This window comes from Colletotrichum chrysophilum (assembly GCF_026319265.1).
Source record: "Colletotrichum chrysophilum strain AFK26 chromosome Unknown scaffold_6, whole genome shotgun sequence".
Lineage (NCBI taxonomy): Eukaryota > Fungi > Ascomycota > Sordariomycetes > Glomerellales > Glomerellaceae > Colletotrichum > Colletotrichum chrysophilum.
This window is the reverse complement of record NW_026517293.1, coordinates 441091-462740: the sequence shown is the minus strand read 5'-3', so window position 1 is coordinate 462740 and position 21650 is coordinate 441091. Positions and strand designations below refer to the sequence as shown.

The 21650-nt window shown below is 50.8% G+C and overlaps 7 protein-coding genes across 7 annotated transcripts; 4 read left to right on the top strand and 3 right to left on the bottom strand.

Moving 5' to 3' along the window:
* Nucleotides 1-1002: 1002 nt before the first annotated feature.
* COL26b_001451 (uncharacterized protein) lies at nucleotides 1003-2283 on the top strand (the record flags this gene model as incomplete). The annotated part of the gene is made up of 4 exons (XM_053174400.1): nucleotides 1003-1255; nucleotides 1316-1696; nucleotides 1759-1881; nucleotides 1949-2283. 4 exons carry the CDS (start codon nucleotides 1003-1005, stop codon nucleotides 2281-2283), a joined length of 1092 nt encoding a protein of 363 aa, XP_053041710.1.
* Nucleotides 2284-8236: 5953 nt separating this feature from the next.
* On the bottom strand, nucleotides 8237-9183 carry COL26b_001450 (uncharacterized protein; the record flags this gene model as incomplete). The annotated part of the gene is made up of 2 exons (XM_053174399.1): nucleotides 8237-8468; nucleotides 8909-9183. The coding sequence occupies 2 exons, from the start codon at nucleotides 9181-9183 to the stop codon at nucleotides 8237-8239; spliced, it is 507 nt and encodes a 168-aa protein (XP_053041709.1).
* A 580-nt stretch (nucleotides 9184-9763) lies between these two features.
* On the top strand, nucleotides 9764-10789 carry COL26b_001449 (uncharacterized protein; the record flags this gene model as incomplete). Its single annotated transcript, XM_053174398.1, has 1 exon — nucleotides 9764-10789. The coding sequence occupies one exon, from the start codon at nucleotides 9764-9766 to the stop codon at nucleotides 10787-10789; it is 1026 nt and encodes a 341-aa protein (XP_053041708.1).
* Nucleotides 10790-11925: 1136 nt separating this feature from the next.
* On the bottom strand, nucleotides 11926-12479 carry COL26b_001448 (uncharacterized protein; the record flags this gene model as incomplete). Its single annotated transcript, XM_053174397.1, has 2 exons — nucleotides 11926-11931; nucleotides 12006-12479. The coding sequence occupies 2 exons, from the start codon at nucleotides 12477-12479 to the stop codon at nucleotides 11926-11928; spliced, it is 480 nt and encodes a 159-aa protein (XP_053041707.1).
* Nucleotides 12480-13121: 642 nt separating this feature from the next.
* COL26b_001447 (uncharacterized protein) lies at nucleotides 13122-16499 on the top strand (the record flags this gene model as incomplete). The annotated part of the gene is made up of 8 exons (XM_053174396.1): nucleotides 13122-13440; nucleotides 13489-13511; nucleotides 13577-14003; nucleotides 14058-14256; nucleotides 15054-15081; nucleotides 15137-15222; nucleotides 15737-15853; nucleotides 15935-16499. The coding sequence occupies 8 exons, from the start codon at nucleotides 13122-13124 to the stop codon at nucleotides 16497-16499; spliced, it is 1764 nt and encodes a 587-aa protein (XP_053041706.1).
* Nucleotides 16500-17302: 803 nt separating this feature from the next.
* Nucleotides 17303-18819, top strand: COL26b_001446 (uncharacterized protein; the record flags this gene model as incomplete). The annotated part of the gene is made up of 7 exons (XM_053174395.1): nucleotides 17303-17363; nucleotides 17446-17658; nucleotides 17714-18018; nucleotides 18067-18139; nucleotides 18195-18281; nucleotides 18334-18671; nucleotides 18724-18819. 7 exons carry the CDS (start codon nucleotides 17303-17305, stop codon nucleotides 18817-18819), a joined length of 1173 nt encoding a protein of 390 aa, XP_053041705.1.
* Nucleotides 18820-19581: 762 nt separating this feature from the next.
* On the bottom strand, nucleotides 19582-21342 carry COL26b_001445 (uncharacterized protein; the record flags this gene model as incomplete). The annotated part of the gene is made up of 6 exons (XM_053174394.1): nucleotides 19582-19602; nucleotides 19662-19769; nucleotides 19823-19896; nucleotides 20251-20917; nucleotides 21128-21227; nucleotides 21290-21342. The coding sequence occupies 6 exons, from the start codon at nucleotides 21340-21342 to the stop codon at nucleotides 19582-19584; spliced, it is 1023 nt and encodes a 340-aa protein (XP_053041704.1).
* Between the last annotated feature and the right edge of the window lie 308 nt (nucleotides 21343-21650).

Below are 21650 nucleotides of genomic sequence, written 5' to 3'. Positions count from 1 at the left end.
TACCATTTCCTCTGCTCAGGCTGGGAAGCCCGCGTTTAATGGCATAGTAACTGAACCGAATCTCCCACACAAGTCTTTCCAGGTAGAACTCCTTGGCAGCTGGCGTGAGAGGCTAATGGCTATTAGTCTTAGCTACGGCACGCAATGCGAAGCGAGGTCAACACTAGCATGGTGATGGGAAGGCTTGTCTATATCGACCCCACCTTGCCGATTTCAACGGAAAGGACAAAATCTCCGCGCCGGGATGGGCCGCTCTCAAGTGGGACGGTCTCGGGTTTCCTGGCAGGGCGAACCGTTTGAGGTGCAGCATCATGAGGGGTGGTGAAGGATGCCCGGTTTTTGTGGAGATGCGGCCGGAATCGGTGCAACATTCCTCACAAGAGTTGCACATCACGCTCACAGAAGTAGTGAACCCCAGCCATGATTCGGTACTAAGAAAACTCAACGCGGTCCGTCCGATCATCATATCATCATGCACTCAAGCCCCCTCAACTCCCGTTTTCTGCTGCCGAAGTGGACCCAAACGGACTAGACGGACTGATGAGCCGGCCCTCAGCAGTCGTATCCGCGTACTCAAAATGACTCTTGCTGCATGAGCCGCGCAAGTCGTGGTGAATCATGTCGCTTAATGCTCGATTTCCCCGGCCGGCGGCCCCAGTTCAGGGACCGGAGAAAACCCACTCGTCTCCGCTTCAAGTTTCGGCGGCATCCCGTCGAGTCCGAGTCGCCGACCCACTACACGGAGATCGTGAGCGGTCTGCTGGCCGGTCGACATTATGATGCGCCAGTAGTGCGATGTCTCCCAGACCAGTGGCGGATTTATAATGGCTTATGATTCCCATCTGATGCTGCGTTTTTGGCTTGCGATTGACTTTGGATAATCGCATCATCCTGCTGATCGTTTTCTTCGTGGTGTCGACTTGCCATCTGATCTCGCATCAACCACACAGACGCACATACCACTCGCACATATTGCACCACCAAGAAACATTGAGACGAAAGATGACGCCTATCGAAAACCCAGCGATCCCTGAGGGTTCCATTGTCGTCGTCACCGGCGCCAACGGCTACATCGCTTCTCATATCGCCGACCAGTTCATCCAGGCGGGCTACATCGTTCGTGGAACGGTTCGCAACCCGAAAAAGAGCGCCTGGCTTGTGCCCCATTTTGAGAAGGCCTATGGCAAGGGGAAGTTTGAGCTGCACATTGTGCCTGACATGCAAGCTGGTGGAGCTTACGATGAAGCTGTCAAGGGTGAGCTGAAACGAATCTATCCCCGTAAATAGAATGAGTAACGTTGCTGACCTTGATCAGGTGCTGCGGCCTTCGTGCACACTGCCACCGTCATTGACTTCAACGGCGACCCGGCCGAAGTCATCGGCGGCGCCGTCAAGTGCGGCATGGTTGCCATCGAGGCTGCCTACAACGAACCCAACATGAAGCGCTTCATCCTGACTTCATCGGCCTCGACTCTCATGCCCCTCAAGAAGGAGAACTTCTTCGCTCTCAAGGGCCAGACTGTTGACGAGACCACGTATGGCCATGATGCTAAGGAGCTCGCGTGGGCTCCACCTCCGTGGGGTATCGAGCATGGCGGCGCTATCTACGGCGCGAGCAAGATGGAGCAGGAGCAGAGCATCTGGAAGTACTACAAGGACAATGCCTCGAGACGTCCTGATATCGTAGTGAACTCGAGTGAGATACCGCTCATGCTTCCAATGTCAATGAGAGTGCTGCTAACCGAGGGCCATGTCTAGTTGTGCCCGACTTCAACTTTGGCAGGAGCATCGACCCTGTCAACGCTGGAGGAACATCTTCTTTTGGCTTGGTGACAGATTTGTTCGAGGGCAAGAGCTTGGGTGAGCTCTGGCATCTGCCGCGTAAGTGCACACGCTTCCTTCATACATTTGCTATTCAAATATGGCTGACCTCTGAATGCCTTTCAAGATTACTTCGTGGATGTACAGGATGATGCCGCGCTCCACCTGGCCGCCGCGATTCTTCCGGATGTCAAGGCTGAGCGTATCTTCGCTTTCGCTTTCCCCATGCACTGGGATCAGATCCTTGAGATCATGAGAAAGCAGAACCCTGATAGGAAGTTTGCGGACAACTTCTACGGCGAAGAGTACCCTGTCACAGTGAAGCCGATCGCTCGCGCCGAGTCGTTGCTGCGAAGGATCGGAAGACCAGGGTGGATCTCGTTGGAGGATAGCATTGCATCAAACACGGAGCACCTCAGGGGTACCAATGGTCACTCAAATGGGGTCACTAACGGCGTTTGACGTTGTCGATGAGGGTACAAGACGTAGACATACATCAAATCAAGTAGCATAGATCTTTTCACCGATCATCACATCAAATAGGGCACCCAGGAGGCAATATGATATCAACTGTCGATTTGGTATCCTAGCAATCGCGTTTTCTTCGCGCCAAGCCCTGAACCTATCTGAGTTTCTTCGACGGTTTTCCTCCAAAATCCATAACTTATTTGCAGTATCCGAGCTCGACGAAGCGCTGGCATTGGGCAGCGGTGTCGCAGCAGAGACCGCAGCCGTGGCTGTTGGGAGGAGGGGTGGTGCACTTTCATCTTGTCAGTACCATTCTTAATCCACGGTGTGTAGAGAACCGGGAACCACTTACGACAACTCCTCCCTTGCGCTCGGAACAGGGGAAGCAGCCCTCGGCCGCGACGGAGGTGGCGAGGGAGAGAGCGGCGATGAAAACGGCGGTGACCTTCATTTTGGCGAAGAGGTAGAGACTGGTTTTTGGGTTGAGAGAAGATTGACTGTAGATTTTGTGATGTTGAGAAGGCTGGTGAGTGATGTTGTATCGAGAAGTTGGAGATTCAACGGCCCTTAAATATTTCTCGGAAGGACCTGTTCAACGCATATCGCTCAAACATTTGCTGAAATACTTGTGAGACGTAGATGAACTGCACTCATGATCTTCGACGATATTTCCCTGGAAAAGGGCTCAACCGGCGATTGCCGAACATCCTATATCTGCTGTCTTAATTGAGGCTCTCAAGGCAGCTTGGTGAAGGGATTGATCTACAACATGGAACAGAGCGTTGATGAATGACATGGGATGAACGACCAGGAAGTTGGGCGCTAAGCTTCGTTGGCTGGCGGCCCCCCCAGATTCTAGACTGTGAGACCAAGAACATCATGCCTGGGATACCCTGATTGAATTACCTTCAGAACGGGCAACTGACGAGTCAGTGGGTGGCCTGGTGGCTGTGAGTCAGCTGGCAAGTCTGTCCTCACGCTCAGGGGAACCTATATCTTCCACTCCGTTATGAGTTCTGTCAATGTAGATCATGTGAAAACACGACTCGTACTTCAGTGTCTTTCACGGAAACCACAGCCCACGTGCATGAATTAGAGCGACTCGCATAGGGGTACAGAGCCTCAAGGCAGCATTTCCATGCCGACCCTAAAACAGTTTTCAAAGTCCCAGCCATCTGCGCACTAGCTGGAAATGATTCTCAAACGGTCTCTTTGCGACTTGTCCTCCCTAATCTCGAAGAAAACTTCTGATGTGGTTCTGGCCAGCTTCTGCGTTGGTGTCAGGATGTGATAAGGCAAACCTTATGGTTGCTTAGATTCAGAAGTCGCGTATTGGTGTGGAAACGATCAATGTGGGTACATTTCGCTGCTTTTCTCAAGACATCGACTCAGTTGCAAACTTCCAGAACCATGTCTGAATAGACTACCCCCCGTTACCCAGAGAGTGGGCGGAGCAGAGGACGGGGAAGCATGAAATTAAGCACAAGCGGGGAAGGCCGGAAACAGGAGTTATTTACCCCATTCACAACTAGAGAGAGGACGCCAGCAAGGTAGTCTGATCGTGCATATGATATTGATGAAGTAGGGGCTAACGATCCTCGTTGGGGGCCAGGGAATGATGCACGTCTCATCCAGACGGGCGTCGGAGTTGAAGGCCGACTTGAGACGCTCTAGGCGTTCTGGGGAGACCGAAACTTAGAATGATGAGTCGTGGGTACTTTGAATACGCGCCGTTTAGTTCGACAGAGTGGTTGTGGAAAAGCCGTTTATGCAAGAACCCACATGTTCATCCAGACTTGACTAAGGTAACAGCTTGCCTGCCCAAGACCCCCTGTCGTAGCGAAGGAAGTTAAGTTCAGGGATGTGCTCGGTAGTGTGTTTGATGCCACTACAACGGATGAGATATCTTGACATGCATCATTTTGGCATTCTCGCCAAGGCGAATACTGCTCAACGTAGCGACCTGTATTAAGTAACTTTGATGCGATTCCAATTGAGCGCAACCGCTGCAAGATGTTGCTTAACTACCCTGAGACAGAAATGGGTTTCTATATGTCTCGCGAGTCGTCAAAATAACTTTCTCCGAGTCTCTCGAAGAATGAGGTGAATCAAGACTGTACTCCATGTGTCGGTATCGGATTCAGCAAACATATCCACGGATCCTGGTCAGAGGAATTCGAGACTTATAAGTGCATCCTGATACACGTGCCGAGTAGATAAGCTGACGATAAACTGGGAGTATTGATAAGTATTGTGTCTTCTCTAAGATAGGTATTAACGTGAACTTCTAATTATTGTGCTTCACAGCCTGGTGGTTCCCTGTTATTCACCCGCGATCCACGGGAACGTGCCCCCGAGAAAGTCATCGGTTACCAGCAAACCGGCATCAGCATCGAACATACCGCCTTCCGAAAGCAACATCTTATCTACATCGCTGCCCGCAACTGGCCCTGAAAGCCCGGTCATCAGAGTAAAGTCTGCAAGTGCATCGGCCGCCGGGATGTCCCCTTCCTCTCTCCGGCTAGCTTGAATAATGCTGTCTTTAATCTCACCTACGCACGGCCATGCATTCTGGACAGCATTCATGGCTTCGAGAATGCGTGTCAGTGCTTGTGAAGTTTGTGTCTCATCCCATGGCGTTCCTTCTAGGTAGTGTCTCATCATTATGGTTCCTGCCGCGGTAGCAAGAGTGTGAACGAAATCAATCGGTAGGCAGTCGTAGCGATAAAAGCGATTGTAGCTCCTGAGCAGACGTAGAATGGCCTGTAGCGACTCATAGCATATTTCCACATCTTCACTGGATGCAACATCTGGCTGCGACAAAAGGTGGCGCGGCGGGCGATGGAGAATTATCATTGCAGTATGAAAACGCATGCTACGACTTGTCAGAGAAGAGATTTGAAGGGACGCGCATGACTCACTGTAGATGAAGGACACACGCTGGGACTTGACCAACTGTCCATTGATTCCAGTAAAGCTTCCCGGGTAGGCTTGCCAGCCACTTTGTCAAAGAGACGTGAATCTTCTGAACAGTTGCAGCGGTGTTGGCATTGTGTGTTCTCGACCGACGATTTTCGAAGAGTTCGGTAATGATACTATGTTGAATCTTTGACAGTTCAGCTTGATGGATCAAAGCCCCAACGAGAGCAATCCCATCTTCGAACGCCGTAACGGACAGGCCGGGCGCGATATATGTGTCGAGCAGCCCTTCCCAGTCAGGCGGGTATGGGAGTCTAACGGTATTCCGAACATCTGATTCATACAAATACAGAGCTGGCGGTCGTCCAAAGTAGAGACTCAGCTGCTTGTCAACAATGAAGGCGGCCCAGTAGGCACGGCGCAAAATCTCTCGATCAACATCTGGCTCAGAGGTTCCGTTCCAGTTATTCGGGTCCAGGTGTAGACCCATCTCGTGGGCTAAACGAAATGCCATGCCACAGAACAACCAACCTTTCGAAGCACGACCACGCCCAATCTCGCATTGACCGAGAAGAAGTAGAGCCTGCAAGCTAGTGAGGTCAGGCCGGTCGAGAGCCGAGTACAACAGCTGTTGAGCCTGGGCAGAAAACACATCAAAAAGTTGTATATCTTCAGGGTCGCCAGTCGCAAGGGATCCCATGGCGCATATTGCGAAAAGAAGAAAATCGGAGTAGTAGCGACCAGTCCCAACATCGTAGTCGCGAAGAAAGTACTCTCGATAGATGTACATGTTGTAAGGGTATTGCTCCCTGAAGAAGGAGGCCATCAGACGCTGCGATACGTCATCGTGAGGTGCGTACTGGAAAAAGCTGTTACGGGGGCTTGTGATCTCGGTGGGCTGGTCAGCGTTAGCGGTGCCGAGTATCTCGTCGGCAATCGTCGTTGTCATGGACCCGTCGGTACACGGCAATGTATGGCTTTCTCTATCGCATATATATATGTTGAAAAGACTGGTCCCTCCGTAAAAATGAGCTGAGTTGCCCTTGGCAAGTTTTCTTAGCTGGCCAGCTCTTGGGCGAGCTAGTCCGGCTTCATCGTCTTCTTGAGGTGACTTGGAATTCTCTTGACTTATGCTTGCGCTGGGATCACTTGGGATGATCTCTGGTTCATTCTGGGATGCAGTCGGTTCTCCTGTTGCAACATAGCAAAGCAGCATTCGCTCCCGGTGCTCTGAGTCTGCCGCTGCTAACTCTCGGATGAAGACTTCGAGGGATGCGACTTGCCCTTCCAGTGCGCGGACATATGTCTTAGGCACAGGCCTTCGAGAGTAATCATGTTAGATTCAGCAAGGAACAGAAGACACGACCTAGACGTTGAGACAACCGTGGTCTTGGGAAAGAAACCACTCACCTTTGCTTCTCCCCGGTGCCCGCCCTCATACATTCTGTTCCGGCCTTTCGACATCGTGCGCATGGCTTTCGACGGTCGCATTTGATCTGAACTCGAAACTCACAGTGTTAGACACATTTCAAGCCGAGACTGGTATTAGCGGGCAGTGCTATTGTACCTTTCGTCGGCGACACCGCTCGCATCTAATATTCCACGATATCAGACAAAATGTCAACGAGTCATGGTACCAAGTCAATCCACCTACGAAGTAGTCACAACCTCTCCTATCGGAGTCTTTGAATCGGCCTCCGGGCTTTCATTCATCGTGAGGAACAGTATGTCCGGAGGGAGACGCCGTGTAAAACCCAAAGATTCCAGCCGTTATTCTATTACAGACAGTATTTTGCTGCGTCCCGAACGAACACACCAGCGCCATGTTAGATAGAGGAGGGGCTTGAATGATAAGATAAGCGCTATTTTGGCCATCTCGTTCGTCACTGCCACGCTCTCCGCGGAGCGGGGATCCGGGAAACATGACCCATTCCCAGGATGTTCCCCAGTTCTGGAGACCCACAGACGGGGGCGGATGTCCGCTGCCGCCACCAGATAGGGGTGCATTGAGTCCCGAGCAGGATGTAGGTTGTGTTATTGGTGCAAACCCCCTAGCATTAGATAACATGAATAGCCGAGTGGTGAGAGTGTATGCGATTTGGGGCTGCAACTTGCTATCGAACTGTTACCGTCGATGCCCCCTGATGCCGACTGAGCCTAGTAAACATAACGAAAGTCCAACTGTCCTTCTCCTGTAGTCTCCTTTCTGTCATCACTCAATTCTCCCTTCTCGATCCGTTCCTTTTTCTGATTCAACAATCGCAGATACCATATCTGACCAGCTATGAGGACAATACAAACAATGGCAGAAGCAAGTGAGCACCAATGTCCCAAGCGGTAAGGCGCTGAACGATATACTTGAGGAGCAACTATGCCGGCAATATTTCCGATGGTCTGCTGCAACCCAATCGCTGTGGCTCGACGGTAATGAGGAGCCATGTTATTATTGATCCCTAACCACAAGCATCAGCTCATCTGCGTTACCAGTTGTCGTCTTCTCCCATAGTGAAAGAGGGAACCACACTCACAAATTTCGTTGAGACCGGGTCCGCAGTAAAGCGGGATAGCGATGAGGTAGCATGCAAAGTATCGGATGCCAGGACTATTTGCAACACCAAGAAGGATCGCATACCCAACGACCGCAAACACGTCAAGGCCCAGAAGGAACTTTGTCGACTTAGATCAGCAATGCAAACATCAAGTTGAAGGGTTTCTGAAGTTCTCACCGTTCCTCGAAGCCTCCACTTGTCTCCAAGAATAGCAGCTGTCTACGCAGCCATTAGTCACATAGACGTCTCTTATAACACGGGGAACTAGGACGACTTACAAAAAAGCTGAGACCTCCCACGAAATACACTGGGATGCTGAGATATTGTGCCTCAAGTGCGGTGAACCCCAGATCAAGTCTCAGGATAGAAGGCAGGAAAGTACTGAACCCATACAAGATAATGTCCTGGAAGAACTGAATCAAAGCACTTAAGAAGAATAAGAGCGTCAGCAATTTGATGTACGTACAGGGGCTGAATACCTACGTGGAATAGACTTTAGGGTCTTTGAAGGCGTTGAAGACCTCCTTCCATTCAAATACTTGACTTCCCAGATACTCTTGTCGTTGCGCTTCTCGAGCAAGCATCACTTCTCTCTCTTCTGGTTTCCAAAACTTCGCTCGGGTTGGATCATTCGGCAATCCGAACCACACCCACGTAACAGCAAGTAGGGATATCAGCCCCTCGATAATGTAGAGCCAGCTGAAGTTCGACCTATCAGATACGAAAGGGATGAAGAGATGTTCATGAAACATACCTCCAAGCTCTAAGCCCTGTGCTGTGCCCAATCTTGGTAATCGCCGTTGCAATCAACCCCCCGAACATGCCAGCGAGTGAGACCGAAGTGAAGAGGTATGCCAATCGCAAACCCTGTGTCCCGAAGTTGTTAGCACTCTCTCAATACGTTTAGTTTGAGGGTTCCACGTACCTGCTCTTCCCGTTTATAAACCATCGTGATGTACAAAGAAAGGCAAGGAAAGAAGCCTGCTTCACACAAGCCCAGAAGAAGACGAACAGCCACCAAGTCCCCGAACCGTTTGGTGAATGCTGTACCAATTGTGACGACTGACCAGCCAAAGCACATTATAGAAATAGCTCTGTGTGGCTTAAGCTTCCTCATCGCAAGGACGACCGGAAGCTCGAATGCAACATACGTTGCAAAGAAGATGCTGACGGCGGTGCTGAACTGAGAACCAGACAGACCAAGGTCTTCGGTCAGGCCGGCTACAGCCGCATTTCCGATATTGCTTCGATCGAGGTACGCTACGAAGTAAAGGGTCGCGAAAAGCGGTGCAAGTCGCAAGTCCAGCTTTCGGAGGACTTGCTTTTCGAGCTGACTGTCGGGAATGAGAGTCGAGCTTGACAGGGCATTGCTTGCTTCTTCCGGATTGGGCTTGTCCTGCGCCATCATGTCGAGTTTGGGACCCATTGTAGACTGCGTCTTGTCATTGGAAAAAAAAAAAAAAAAGGTCGCAAACTTATGAACTCTAGAAGAGTTTGACTATGTCATTGACTTCTGTTGCGCCTTCACTTGCTCCTCTTGTAATGAAGGACAAATATGGCTTATCAGTTCGCTGGGATTGTATCGCCAAGCCCCTGAAAGTGCGATACGAACTCCCGAGGTCGTCTTATCTGGGGTGCGTTAGCGCACAAGCTCCCCGGCCAAACAGCATACCATGTAGGTGGGGTTGAACAAGACGGAGGCGGATGCCCGTCAGTCAGATACGCAACCAGACTCTTATCATCAGCTCCTCATCAATTCAAACAATGCAGAGGCACTTACGCCACCAATCTTCTTCTCATTATGTTTCCGTGCAGAAGTTGCATGACGGAAATGGATGTCCGTGGGAAAGTATTGATCTCATCAAGCTTCGAGGCCGTACCAGCCTAAAGAACGCGACCGTATGCCCATTCATTAGAATAGGACATCCGTCCAATGTCTGTTACAGTATCGGAAGAGATTGTCGACTTGTCACAAATCTCTGACTATTGATTATTCTTTGTTCATGATGACTTCAACCATAAAATCTATTGGCTACATTGGCCTGGGGCTTGCTGGCGGGCCGCTGGCTCAGAATGTTGCTCAAAAGGGCTTCAAGACAATTGTTCGTGATGCGGACAAGGAGAAGCAACGAAAGTTTGTTATTGAAAATAAGAAACTTCCGGTTGAAGAGGCTGGCGCTGGGCCGGACGCATTCAAGGACGTCGATGTGTTGATCACCATGGTGCCAAACGGCCACATCGTCCGAGACATCCTCCTCGGAGAGCAAGGCATTGCTCCTTACATGAAGCCTGGTAGGATATTCAACAGTCTTTCTGTTGAGCGATTTGCTGATGAAGATGCTTTAGGCTGTGTCATTGTTGACACTTCTTCTTCGGATCCTTTTGGCACTCAGCAACTGGGCAAAGACCTCGAGAAGTACCAGCTCCGCCTAGTAGACTCTCCAGTCACTCAAGTCAGAATGCACGGGATCAACGATGGCGAGGCTACCTTCATGATTGGCGGGGCCCAGGACGACATTGACTTCGCAATGCCCGTCTTGAAGACCATGTCTCGATGGCGTTTTGTGATGGGTCCTTTGGGTAGCGGCCATGTCATGAAAACTTTCAACAACTACGTCACCGCTGCCGGTATCGCAGCTCTTAACGACGCTTTTATCGTCGGTCGCAAGATGGGCTTGGATCCTGCACAGATCACGGACGTTCTTAATGTTGGCACTGGCCGTAACTACGGCACAGCTCACTCCATCAGGGCCGAGGGGCTAACAAGAACGTATGCCAGCGGATATGGGTTGGCTCTACTTGTGAAGGACTTGGGCATCAACCTTGAACTGTGTGGGAAAATGGGCATTGACACGCAGCTCGCGAAACACATGCATGGGCTTTTCAAGGAGGCTCTAGAGGAGCCCAATGTGGAGCAAAGTGCGGATTACACTGAGTGTCTGAAGTTATGGGAGAGGAAGGCCGGTTTTGAATTACCTACCGCGGTCGGGCTGAAGGAGTGCGACGAGCCTCGTGATTTTGAGACGCCTTGATAGGGTAGATGCAAAATTGCGTGTACTTTGACAACCAACTTAGTTCTCATCTAATGACGCGTTTCCAAATCTATTCTCCTTGGAGTGCTGCAGCTCGTTTCCGATCTTTCTTGATAACGAGAAACCAACTTGTCAGAATTGAGCAGATGCCAACCACCAAAACCGAAAGATTGACGCCATATGAAATGCGGTATCTGGGACCAAACACCGTGCTGAAGACATGCGGGCCTACAATTCCACTATGGAACAAAGTCAGCGTAGTCCAGTTGAACGTTGGAAATAGGGCTTGAACATACCCGAACTGCGCACACGCATTTGTAAGGCCAATACCGATTCCTGATGCCACTGTTCCCTCCAGCGCCCTGATTCGTTCAGGCCAGATAACTGGGTACGCACAACCAGCGCAGGCCACAGAGACGATCAAGCAGAGGTAGCGGACAACCGGGTTATCAACGAGAAGAAGAATGATGTAACACACGATGATTGTTGATTCAACTAGGACAGTCAGTTTCCTGGTGTCTTGTGAGATGTCTCCAAAACCTACTCCCCACGGCAGTAACCCAGGGTCTGATCCACTTCCTCTGCAGCATGAAACCCAGAGCATTGAGAAGTAGAAATGCCGAGACGTATGGCGGCTGAAGAGGATTAGTGGAGTCCATGGCAAGTTGGTCTCGTTGGGGTGGGAACTTACGATGTTCATCAACTGAGAGTAGGCCGTAGTGGTGAATCCTAACTGGTAGATCACCGTAGGCAATGCGAATCCCACCCCGAAACCTCCAATACCATGGCAGATCCAATAAAGACTGAAGGTATAGAGGGTTGGGTCTTTGGCCATGACTTTCAGAGATTTGAAGTCCCAATGTGACCCACCCTTGGGCGCAGTGCTCGCAAGCCTCTCTTTCACATAGAGCCTTTCCTCCTCGGTGAGGATCTTCGCTGACTCAGGGTAGTCGGGTAGACCAAAAGCAAAGAAGGCCAGGATTATAGCAGGTAAACCTTCAAGGATGAACAGCCATCGCCATCCTGAGACCCCTCCAAGTTGGTCCATGTATGAAATTGCGTACGCCAACAGACCAGAGAGTGCACTGGATACCTGTCCCACGGAGTAGAAAAAAGCTATGCGCAAGGCCATTTCCTCAGGTCTGTACCAGAAAGCATAGTGAAACAAAACAGACGGGAAGAATCCAGCCTCTGCCGCACCAATTGCGAATCGCACGCACATCATGCCTGAGAAGTTTGTTGCTGCTGCGGAGCAACACGCCGATATGCCCCACGCCATGATCAGGATGAACATCCATCTTGACGGCTTGAACAGCTTTAAAAGTACCGTATTGGTAGGCTCGAAGATAAGATAGCTGTAAGAGAAGATGGAAAGCGTCCATGCCCACTGCGAAGGCGTGAAGTGGAGCTGTTTCTTGATGCCTGTACCGGCCTCTAGGTTGATGATGGCGGCGTTCGAATAGTTTGCGCTGTCAATAACCCGGAAGACGTAAACGAGAGAGTAAAAGCCAACAAGCCAGAGGTCAATCTTTCGCATTATCCGTTTTTCAAGAGCCGCGTCCTTTGGGGCGGCTTCAATATCAGGGTTCGATGTTGCTTCGGTTGTTGATCCAGCTCCCTTCTCAGAAAATAGCTGCGTTTCGTTGGCAATCTGCGCAATGGTGCCGATCGGGTCCTTAGCGACCGCCATCTTGATGGAAGAGGATTGGTGTAACAGTGGCTGGGAGTAAATGAGAGTAAATGAACGCAGTCCTGTATGCCTTGAATATGAACAGATTTTATTCCACAGAAGAGTAATCCTTCGGTAGACATTAGTAGGAAACATGTGAAGCATAATCCGAAAGGGAAGTTGGTTCTACCAACCCGCCGGTAGTTACCAATCGCGATGTCATTTCTTTAGAAATCTCCAATTCAGCACGACATGATAACCGGAATGGCGAAGGAGCTCCCCCGTCCAATACCAACTGCCAGCGACACTATGAGCTGCAGCTCCCTGCCGTCTCAGGCTGGGATGCGGTAACGACATCTTGGACGCCATACTCAACACCACATTTCGGTATCATTCATGCATGCTTTCGGACAATAAATGCGGAGAAATATCGTACGAAGGATTCGATATGAGCCTGTGGTGATACGCTGTTTTTATTCCCGATGAGCACGTTGTTGGGGTTCCCAAGCACGCAAGGGCCGATCGTGTAACTACCCCGCCTGAATAACCTCAAGTATGAGGGCGTAGTACTGGAGTAAGGTCCAGTTATAAATGAGGCTCAACAAATTTTGGTGACAATTTTTCTTTTGGATTTCAATCAAATTCCAGCTCCTAATCACTATCATGGCCCCTTCCGCAGTTTCACCGCCGCCTTCTTCAACTGGCACATTGCTTGTCAAGCCCTGGTCACGCCCCCAGGAGACTAAAGAGGATCTAGACTGGGCTCCTCTTACTACCATTGATCTTTCGCGGTTCGATGAGCCGGGGGGCAAGCAAGATCTCGCGAAACAACTTTATGATGCTATCACGCGAGTGGGATTCTGGGTCGTTACCGGCACTGGTATCGATGATGAACGTATCCTACGGCAGTTCAGTATCGGAAACACGTTTTTCAAGGAACCACTTGATGAGAAGAGAAGATTCCCTTGCAATTTCGCGGAAGGTGAGTATTTCGGATACAGGGAGAACGAGAGATGGATTGGTGACACAGGCGTCAAAGAGAACATTGAGATGGTATGAGACACTGCTTCTCCTCTGGGAACCTCTATTTGACGACAAGATTTCTGACAAGAGCTCAGCTGAACATCCACAAAGACATTCCAGCCTGGGGACAGGTTGGTCGTCACCGGGTTGTGGAAGAAAACTGGGACGAGATCCGCAACTTCCATCGCGACGTCTGGGAGGTTGCCCGGAAACTCTTCGTTCTGATCGCAATCATTCTGGAACTACCAGAGAACTATCTTGCAGATGCACATGCTTATGATCAAGTCTCGGATGATCATTTGCGGTACATGATCTACAACGTTCGGACAGACGAGGAATGGGACAAGGCGCAAGCATACTCAAAGGGAGGACACACGGACTTTGGCAGTTTGACCCTTCTTTTCTCTCAGCATGTTGCTGGGCTGCAAATCCGGACTCCTGAAGGGGATTGGAAATATGTGAAGCCCGTCGAAGGGGGCATCACCTGTAACGCTGCGGACACCCTGACGTTCCTCACGAATGGTAAGTCAACCTTTTTCCCAAGCAATTTTCCATGCTTCTCTGACTCGAAGGCAGGGTTCATCAAGTCAACAATTCATCGTGTGGTCAAGCCTCCCAGAGACCAAATCGACATCCCTCGACTAGGACTGCTATACTTTAGTCGTCCGGGAGACCACACACCCATGAGAACAGTGCCTTCCCCGCTTCTTGACCGTCTCGGAATGATCAGAGAAGAAGACAAGGATTTGAGCAAACCGGTGCCATCGGGAACGGAGTATGTGCGGGCACGAGTGAAAGATGTGCATCACAAAAAGGTGCTGGATAAGCGGGAAGGAACGTCATTCCAGTTCAAGGGGTTGCAGGTGCAGAATCACTATGAATGAGAACATGCCGCATTTTCTTTTGGAGAAGTTTCTGAATATGAATTGAACAAATCTTTTAAAACGGCTTGGTTGAGATAAAACCAAGATTCTTTCGCTGTGTGGGCCTCCACCAGGCTTGGGGCTGGCCCAGAAGCGGAGGTGGAAGTCCGCGCCGTCCCTTGGGCTGCTGGTCTGCCAATCTTATCCACAGCTTGATCGAGCGGGAATGGAAGTCCCCAGAGTTCTAGACGCTGGAGATTTACTGACCCAGGGGTTGAAGTGGGAAATCATTCAACGTACATGACGTTGAACAGTCGCTGCGGTGGGACTTTTCATAAAACAGAGCATACGGCGACATGATTCAAAGTTTTGACTGATTCTTTTTTCCCAATTAGTGTACTAGACTTCGAGAAACTGTAACGATAATGTCCGTTCAATATCAGACACGCATTAGCTTGCCGGATGGTACGGCATATGATCAACCGACGGGTGTTTTTATTGACAATGAATTCCATGCCTCCAAGGACGGTAGTACCCTCGAATCTATCAATCCTTACACCCGACAATCAATTTGCTCGTTTTCTCGAGGAAGCAGCGCCGATATCAATGCTGCAGTGGCTTCCTCAAAGCAAGCATGTCGGGGTTGGAGGAAGACGACACCTAATGAAAGGGGAAGACTCCTGAATCGCCTTGCTGATCTTATTGAAAGAGATGCAGACCAATTGGCAAAGATTGAGGTGCGTGTCTATCAGGCCTTGGACCAACTCGCCAAACACTAAATTCCCGTTGCAGTCAATCGATGCTGGAAAACCTGTCAAGCTGGCCAAAGTTGCCGATGTTCTCGCGTGTGCGGCCTGTTTCCGATACTATGCGGGATGGTCAGTTTTGGTCTGTCCTGGGCTTTGCTTCTGTTTACTCACCGCATCTTCAAATATTCAGGGCAGACAAGATTAAGGGTGACAGCATTGAGACTGACCCAAACATGCTGAACCTCACCCTGAGAGAGCCTTTAGGGGTCTGCGGTCTTATTATTCCCGTAAGCTGATTACTTCTCTTGACCCGCCAGCACACGGGAGCTCTAAAATCTCGATGGACTTGTCTAACGACCTTTCAGTGGAACTTCCCAATCCTGATGTGTGGTTGGAAACTCGGGCCTGCCTTGGCTGCTGGAAACGTCGCTGTTCTAAAGCCCGCAGAACTCACCCCGCTCTCAGCGTTGTATTTGGGGAAGCTGATTATCGAGGCCGAATTCCCCCCAGGTGTTGTGAATATCGTACCAGGTCTTGGACACGAAGCCGGAGCTGCATTGTCCAATCATCCAGACGTTGCGAAAGTATCTTTTACTGGAAGCACTGCTGTGGGAAAGGGCATCTTGCATGCATCCGCAGATAGCAACCTGAAGAAGGTCACTTTAGAGCTGGGTGGCAAGTCGCCAAGTATTGTATTTGGAAGCGCCGACCTGGACGAGGTGGTCGAGTGGGTGAATGGCGGCATATTTTACAACATGGGGTAAGTCGCTATGAATTCCTTGATTTGTTTCTCGCTGACCCAGAGATCTCTTTCTGCTAGACAAAACTGCTGTGCGAGTAGCCGCGTCTTCGTTCATGAGAGCGTCTACGAGTCTTTCATCGCCAAGTTTGTTGAAAGAGCAAGGAAAAACCAACTTGGAGATCCCTTTGAAGACAAAACCTTTCTGGGCCCCCAGATCAGCGGCAGCCAGCACTCCAAAATCATGGGCATGATCGAAAAGGCGAAGACTCAAGGCGCCATCTGCGCAACGGGGGGACGTAGCCCTTCTGACTGGTTCATTGAGCCTACAATCTTCCGCGACGTTAAGATGGACATGGAGATTGCGAGAGAAGAGGTTTTTGGGCCAGTCGTGGCAGTTGCATCCTTTCGTGACGAGGAGGAAGCTTTGGAAATGGCGCACGACACCTGTTACGGGCTCGCCGCGGCAGTCTTCACATCTGATATCAAGCAGGGAATCAAAATGGCGAAAGAGCTTGAGGCGGGAACAGTTTGGGTGAATTGCTACAACAAAATCTCCCATGCCCTTCCGTTCGGTGGGTACAGACAGAGTGGCAACGGGAAGGACTTGGGAGAAGACGCGATCTACGGCTTTACGCAGTTGAAGACTGTAGGAATCATGTTGTAATTACGCTGCAAAATCAATCGAGGAAAATAGGATAAGCAGTTACGGTTTCATAAGTGCGTGGCAACTATCAAGTAAAGGTGGCTGCACCTGCCGTTCCTAATCAAGTTCGGGACCAAGTTAGTCCCCAGCCTCCACGTCTAAATCCTGATGTCCAGGTGCTCACGAATTGAGTGTGGTGCCGCCGCGGCCAACTCACCGATTCGCCGAGTCTCAGGCAGAATCGGGAGCTTGGCCCGCCAAATGCTAACCGGAGAACCCTCTTCTTGGCAATGAGTCGCGTGGATAAGCTTCGAGTAGGTGGGCGTTGCCCCGGGAGGAGCTCCTCTTCCCCGCGCCCGTCGCACAGAGGAGCTCCACGTCCACAGTCCACTCCGTGCCGGGCGGAGTCACTCTCCCTTTTCCACATTGCTGCAGCACTTACAATCCACCAACCCATGAAGAAAGAGCTGAGTTGCAAGGATGTTGAGAACCGCCACTGGCTCCACGTTCGTTTGAGCCAGGCGGAGGACTTGAGAGTCATTGTGGACGTTTCGCGGAGCATCGCACCACATCCTGCATCTTGTTCGCAGACCCGATTTCTTGTGACCGTGTGTGACAAAACATCATCTTCATACTCTAAGCGTGGTATCCTTTCAGTCGTATATCAATCAAGACTTCATCGACTCAGTGAAGTCTGAAGAACCACTCACTCACCACGCACATCATCAATCAAGTCGAGCATCCAAAGATCAAGAAGACTTTCGAATTACAGATACCAATTTCAAGATCCTTTCAAGTTTCACACATATCTTCGCTTGCCCAATATGGTCGCCGACATCAACCAGCTTCCGCCTTACACACCGCCTCCCCCTACCAAGGAGGACTGTGAGTACCCCAGACTGCACAGAACCAACTGCATTTGCATTTGCACTTGCAAGAATAAGGCTGACCACAGACCGCCTTGCAGTGGACTACGTCGACCTTGTTAACATTGATCTCGCCAAATTCGACGATCCCGAGGGCCGCAAGCAGCTTGCTAAGGACCTTTACGAGGCCGCCACCGGCTACGGCTTCTTGACGCTCACCAATCATGGCATTTCTGACGAGACCTACCAACGCCAGATGCGCATCGCCAACGCGGCAATGACGCTGAAGCCCGATGAGAAGGCCCCTTATGAAGGTAAGCATCGGGGAAGCATCCTTCTTGGCTTGGAGCAATACTGACAGATGACAAGTTACTCCTGAAGAGGACGCCCGTGGTCTGTACGCAGGATACAAGCCCGCCGGCCCTCTGGGCCACAAGGGCGGCTTCCCCAAGGCGCTTGATCACTACAACATGCTGGTCCACGACCCCAAGAACCGCGACCACCCCGAGATCATCCGCCCATTCATGGAGGAGACATACGAGGTTATGAGCTACATCAGAACCAACATCCTGGTGAAGCTTTTGAGGATTGTTGCCGACATTCTCCAAGTCCCCGAGGAGGCTGTGCTTTCGACCCATGCCCCCGGAGGATCTAAGACCGAGTATCTCCGCTACGTGAGTGTTGTCGTCGGTACTTGCAGGAACCTGATTGACCCAAGCTAGATGATGTGCGAGCCTCGTACCAAGGAGGAGAGCGAGAAGTACCGCCAAATCTTCCTGGCTGGCCACACTGACTGTGAGTTATCAGCCATGTTGACCAAGGACATGGCGTCGCTAACAGTAAAACGTAGGGGGCACCTGGACCTTCCTCTTCTCCCAGCCTGTCGCCGCTCTTCAGGTTCTCTGCCATCACACTGGCCGCTACAGATATGTCAAGCGTAAGTCACCACACGAAAGCACCCAAGAACCGTCATCTGACAGTCGCCATAGACCAACCCCATGGCATCGTCGTCAATTTCGGCGAGGCCCTCGAGCGCCTTACCGGCGGTCTCTTTAAGGCTACTATCCACCGCGTCACGACCCCGCCCGAGGACCAGCGCCACCTCCGCCGTATCGGTGTCATCTACTTCTCCCGCCCTGCAGACGAGCGTGAGCTCGTTCCCATCGAGAACTCTCCTCTTCTTCAGAAGATGGGTACCGATAAGCCCATGGACGACCGTGTCTTCTGCATGGCCGACTACCTCGATGCCCGCAAGCACGGCTGGAAGCGATACGACTTTGACATGGACCGTCCTCGCGAGGAGGGCAAGCACCAGGACCCCTTCGACGTAAGTCTCAAACCAGCCTATTCTCTACTTACAAATCTGACAAGTAATTCAGGGCGAGTACCCCGACCCCGAGGGCCACAAGAGTCTCGGAAAGTTCGACAACGTGCCCCGTCTTCAGTACAGCCTTCCGACTGTCAAGTCAACTTAGGATGTAGAATGTATATGACTTTGTCTTTGGATGGGACCTGGCGTCTTTTGTAGCATTAATGAGAACTTTTGCATCTGAAACAACGCGTCCATTTTGATGATGAACACTGTGAAATAAAGCATCTTCACAACATTTCGGTCCCCAATTGTAGCCTGCAGCACTGCCACTCTGGTCATAGGGGATGTTATCGCTAGAAACATCAGACTTTCGCGACGCGCTACTTTTGAAAACAAACCTTGATACGTGCCCTCGCGGTCTCTTCAACAGCCAGTGAAAGAAGGAAGTGTGCTCTCGCAGGCTCCCGTCGCTCGTGCTGCACCATACATGTCATCCAGATACTGGAGTTACGAGCCTGACTCAAAGACTTTCTAAACATTGAGATAACTCCCTTGCTTTTGGCACAAGTCATAAAAGTCACACACTGCTCATTACTTGATGCGAGCGACGGAAGAGATCTTCGGGTATCGTAGAAAGCGTTGTCATCATTCACTCATCGGCGCTGCGTAAGCCTCCCTCGCTTTTGCTAGACTCTCATGCATGACCGCCGCAACCCAGCTTCCAACTGGCCAGGTCGTTCGCTTCGTAAAGTTCGCCACGATCCATTCCAAAAAGCGCACTTCGCTCCTCGCAAGATCAACAGGTCTGTCCAGCATAGCTAGCGCGGCCGCAGCATTCTCTGCATCATCGTCTCCTCCAGTCCCCACGCAAGCCATGATGGCGTCCAGCACAAAGCGACTTGGGTTCGACCTTCCATTATTGCTGTTACCCAGCATCATACCTCCGCTATTATCGTTACTACGTTGTGCGGCTGGCATTGTCAGACGAACTAGACGCCAGCCTACGAGACAGATCTTGAAGCCGAGGAGGGTTATGAAGGGGTTCTCGAGGGCAGGAGGAGCAGTAGACTTGATCGGATTTAGAAGGTCGAGGGCCATTTCGAGATCATTAAGCTAGCCAGTTGTTAACGACACTTGACTGAAAAAGTACTTTTTGAGATACATACTATTCTGAAGACGTCGCGATCTTCGTAGATGTCCCGCTTGTCTTTACTCCTGGGTGTTGCTAAGTGACCGGCCGCTAGTGCACAGTTAGCGATAATCCTATCTTATCTTCATTCCACTTGATACTTACTAGCTATCGCCAAGGGCAAATTAGACTCTACCACTCCACTTACAAGTAGAGAGTCTGGATGCGATAGAGTGATAGACGTGTAATACCACAAAATCCAGAAGGTGTGCCACAGAGGCGTCTGGTCATCATGACTATCCGACAGCACATCCATACGGCCAAAGTCAAAAAAGCTGAAAACTGGTTTCTGACTCCGCGGTACCAACTCTGCAATACTTTTGAGGGCTTGGGAGATTTGCGCATGTTGCTTATCTGTCAATATAGACAGGGCGCGCCGTTGAGCTTTTGGGCGCTCTAGCAGACAACTGGCATGAGTAAGTTCGCGAGCCATCATCTGTAGTTGCGTCACCAAGATGACGGCAGCGAATGGAGATGCCCATAGCAATCTCAGCTTCCTCGGTTTGTGTTTCTCTCCGGGGTCTCTCTGGCTGTCGTCATTCCGATTGGCGTGAAGTAGGGTCTGAGAGGCTTCGTAGAAGAAGCCCTGACTTGGAGGCGTCTCATGGGCGTAGGCTTGATCGTCGGGTTCGTCAAAAGACTTGAAGCGCTGTCGCCTCTTCTCGAACCAATCTCTGTCTGAGCGCGCTAACCATATGTCTTCGCAGCATGGAAGGTCGTACTTGATCTCGAGAGATGACAGCATCGGTCGAAGATTGCAGAGAATCGCGAGCTGGGAATCCAGGAGATAAAGCATGTACACGCAACGCTTTCTTGACTCCTTTCGTATAAAGTCTTGCCACTGCTCATTGAGAGCTTCCGCACTCACAGGCTCCTGCATGTCGTCCTCGTCACCCTCTTCACCGTAGCCGCTGTCTTCTCCCGAGGTCATGGAAAGAGATTCGATCGAACTATCTTGCGACATCTGGAGTAGTCGAATGGCATCGATCAGGTCGCGGTGTATTCGTTGCGCTTTGAGGAAGCTCGTGTCGTTGCCGCCGTAAATACCGAGGAACTCGAGGAGGAGGAAAGTCTGCAAAACCCATGTTTCTTGATATCTCGATCGGTTTTGTTCCACCTGCGGGGATAAGCTCATGTACCACCGTTACGCCTCGAAAAATACACTGACATATTGCTGCAGCGAAGACAACGTCGACTCAAAGACTGCCTTGCGGGTCGCTTCATCTACAGTCGATTCGCAATAAAGACTGCCTATACAAGTGATGACATTCAGGAGCGGTACCTGGGTCGACACAATGTGAAAAGAGGCCTCGTGGAGTATCGGAAAGTTGCGGTGGAAGCCTTCGAAGAAGCTCTCGACGCAACGGATTTCACTGGAAATTCTAGAGTGAAAGCAGTCTTGTCAGTAAGGACTCCATTGACAAGACTATCCGAAAGGACATACGCCGGTGATGTCTGTTCATAGCTCTGGCTGATCTGTTGCATCGGCTCAAGCATGTCGCCTTGAGGTTGCGGGGGATGCGTTAGCAGCACATCCAGCCATGCTGCTGTGCTTGGAGAATCTCCGACCGTCGGTGTCAGGGAAGGCGGGGGAGCTGTTTTCGAAGGCGACGCGGAGGTCGAGATGTGGCAATTTTCAACATGGCGTTTCCTCAAGTCGCTATGACAAAGTCAGCATCTCAATTGGAACCCTTGGACTGAAGTATTCTCGTCGCATGTGTGTAAGGCGTTTACGTACCTACGCGCGAACTTGGCATTACATTGAGAGCATGGAAACACAGGTGCATTCCGTCCCTTGTGGTCTA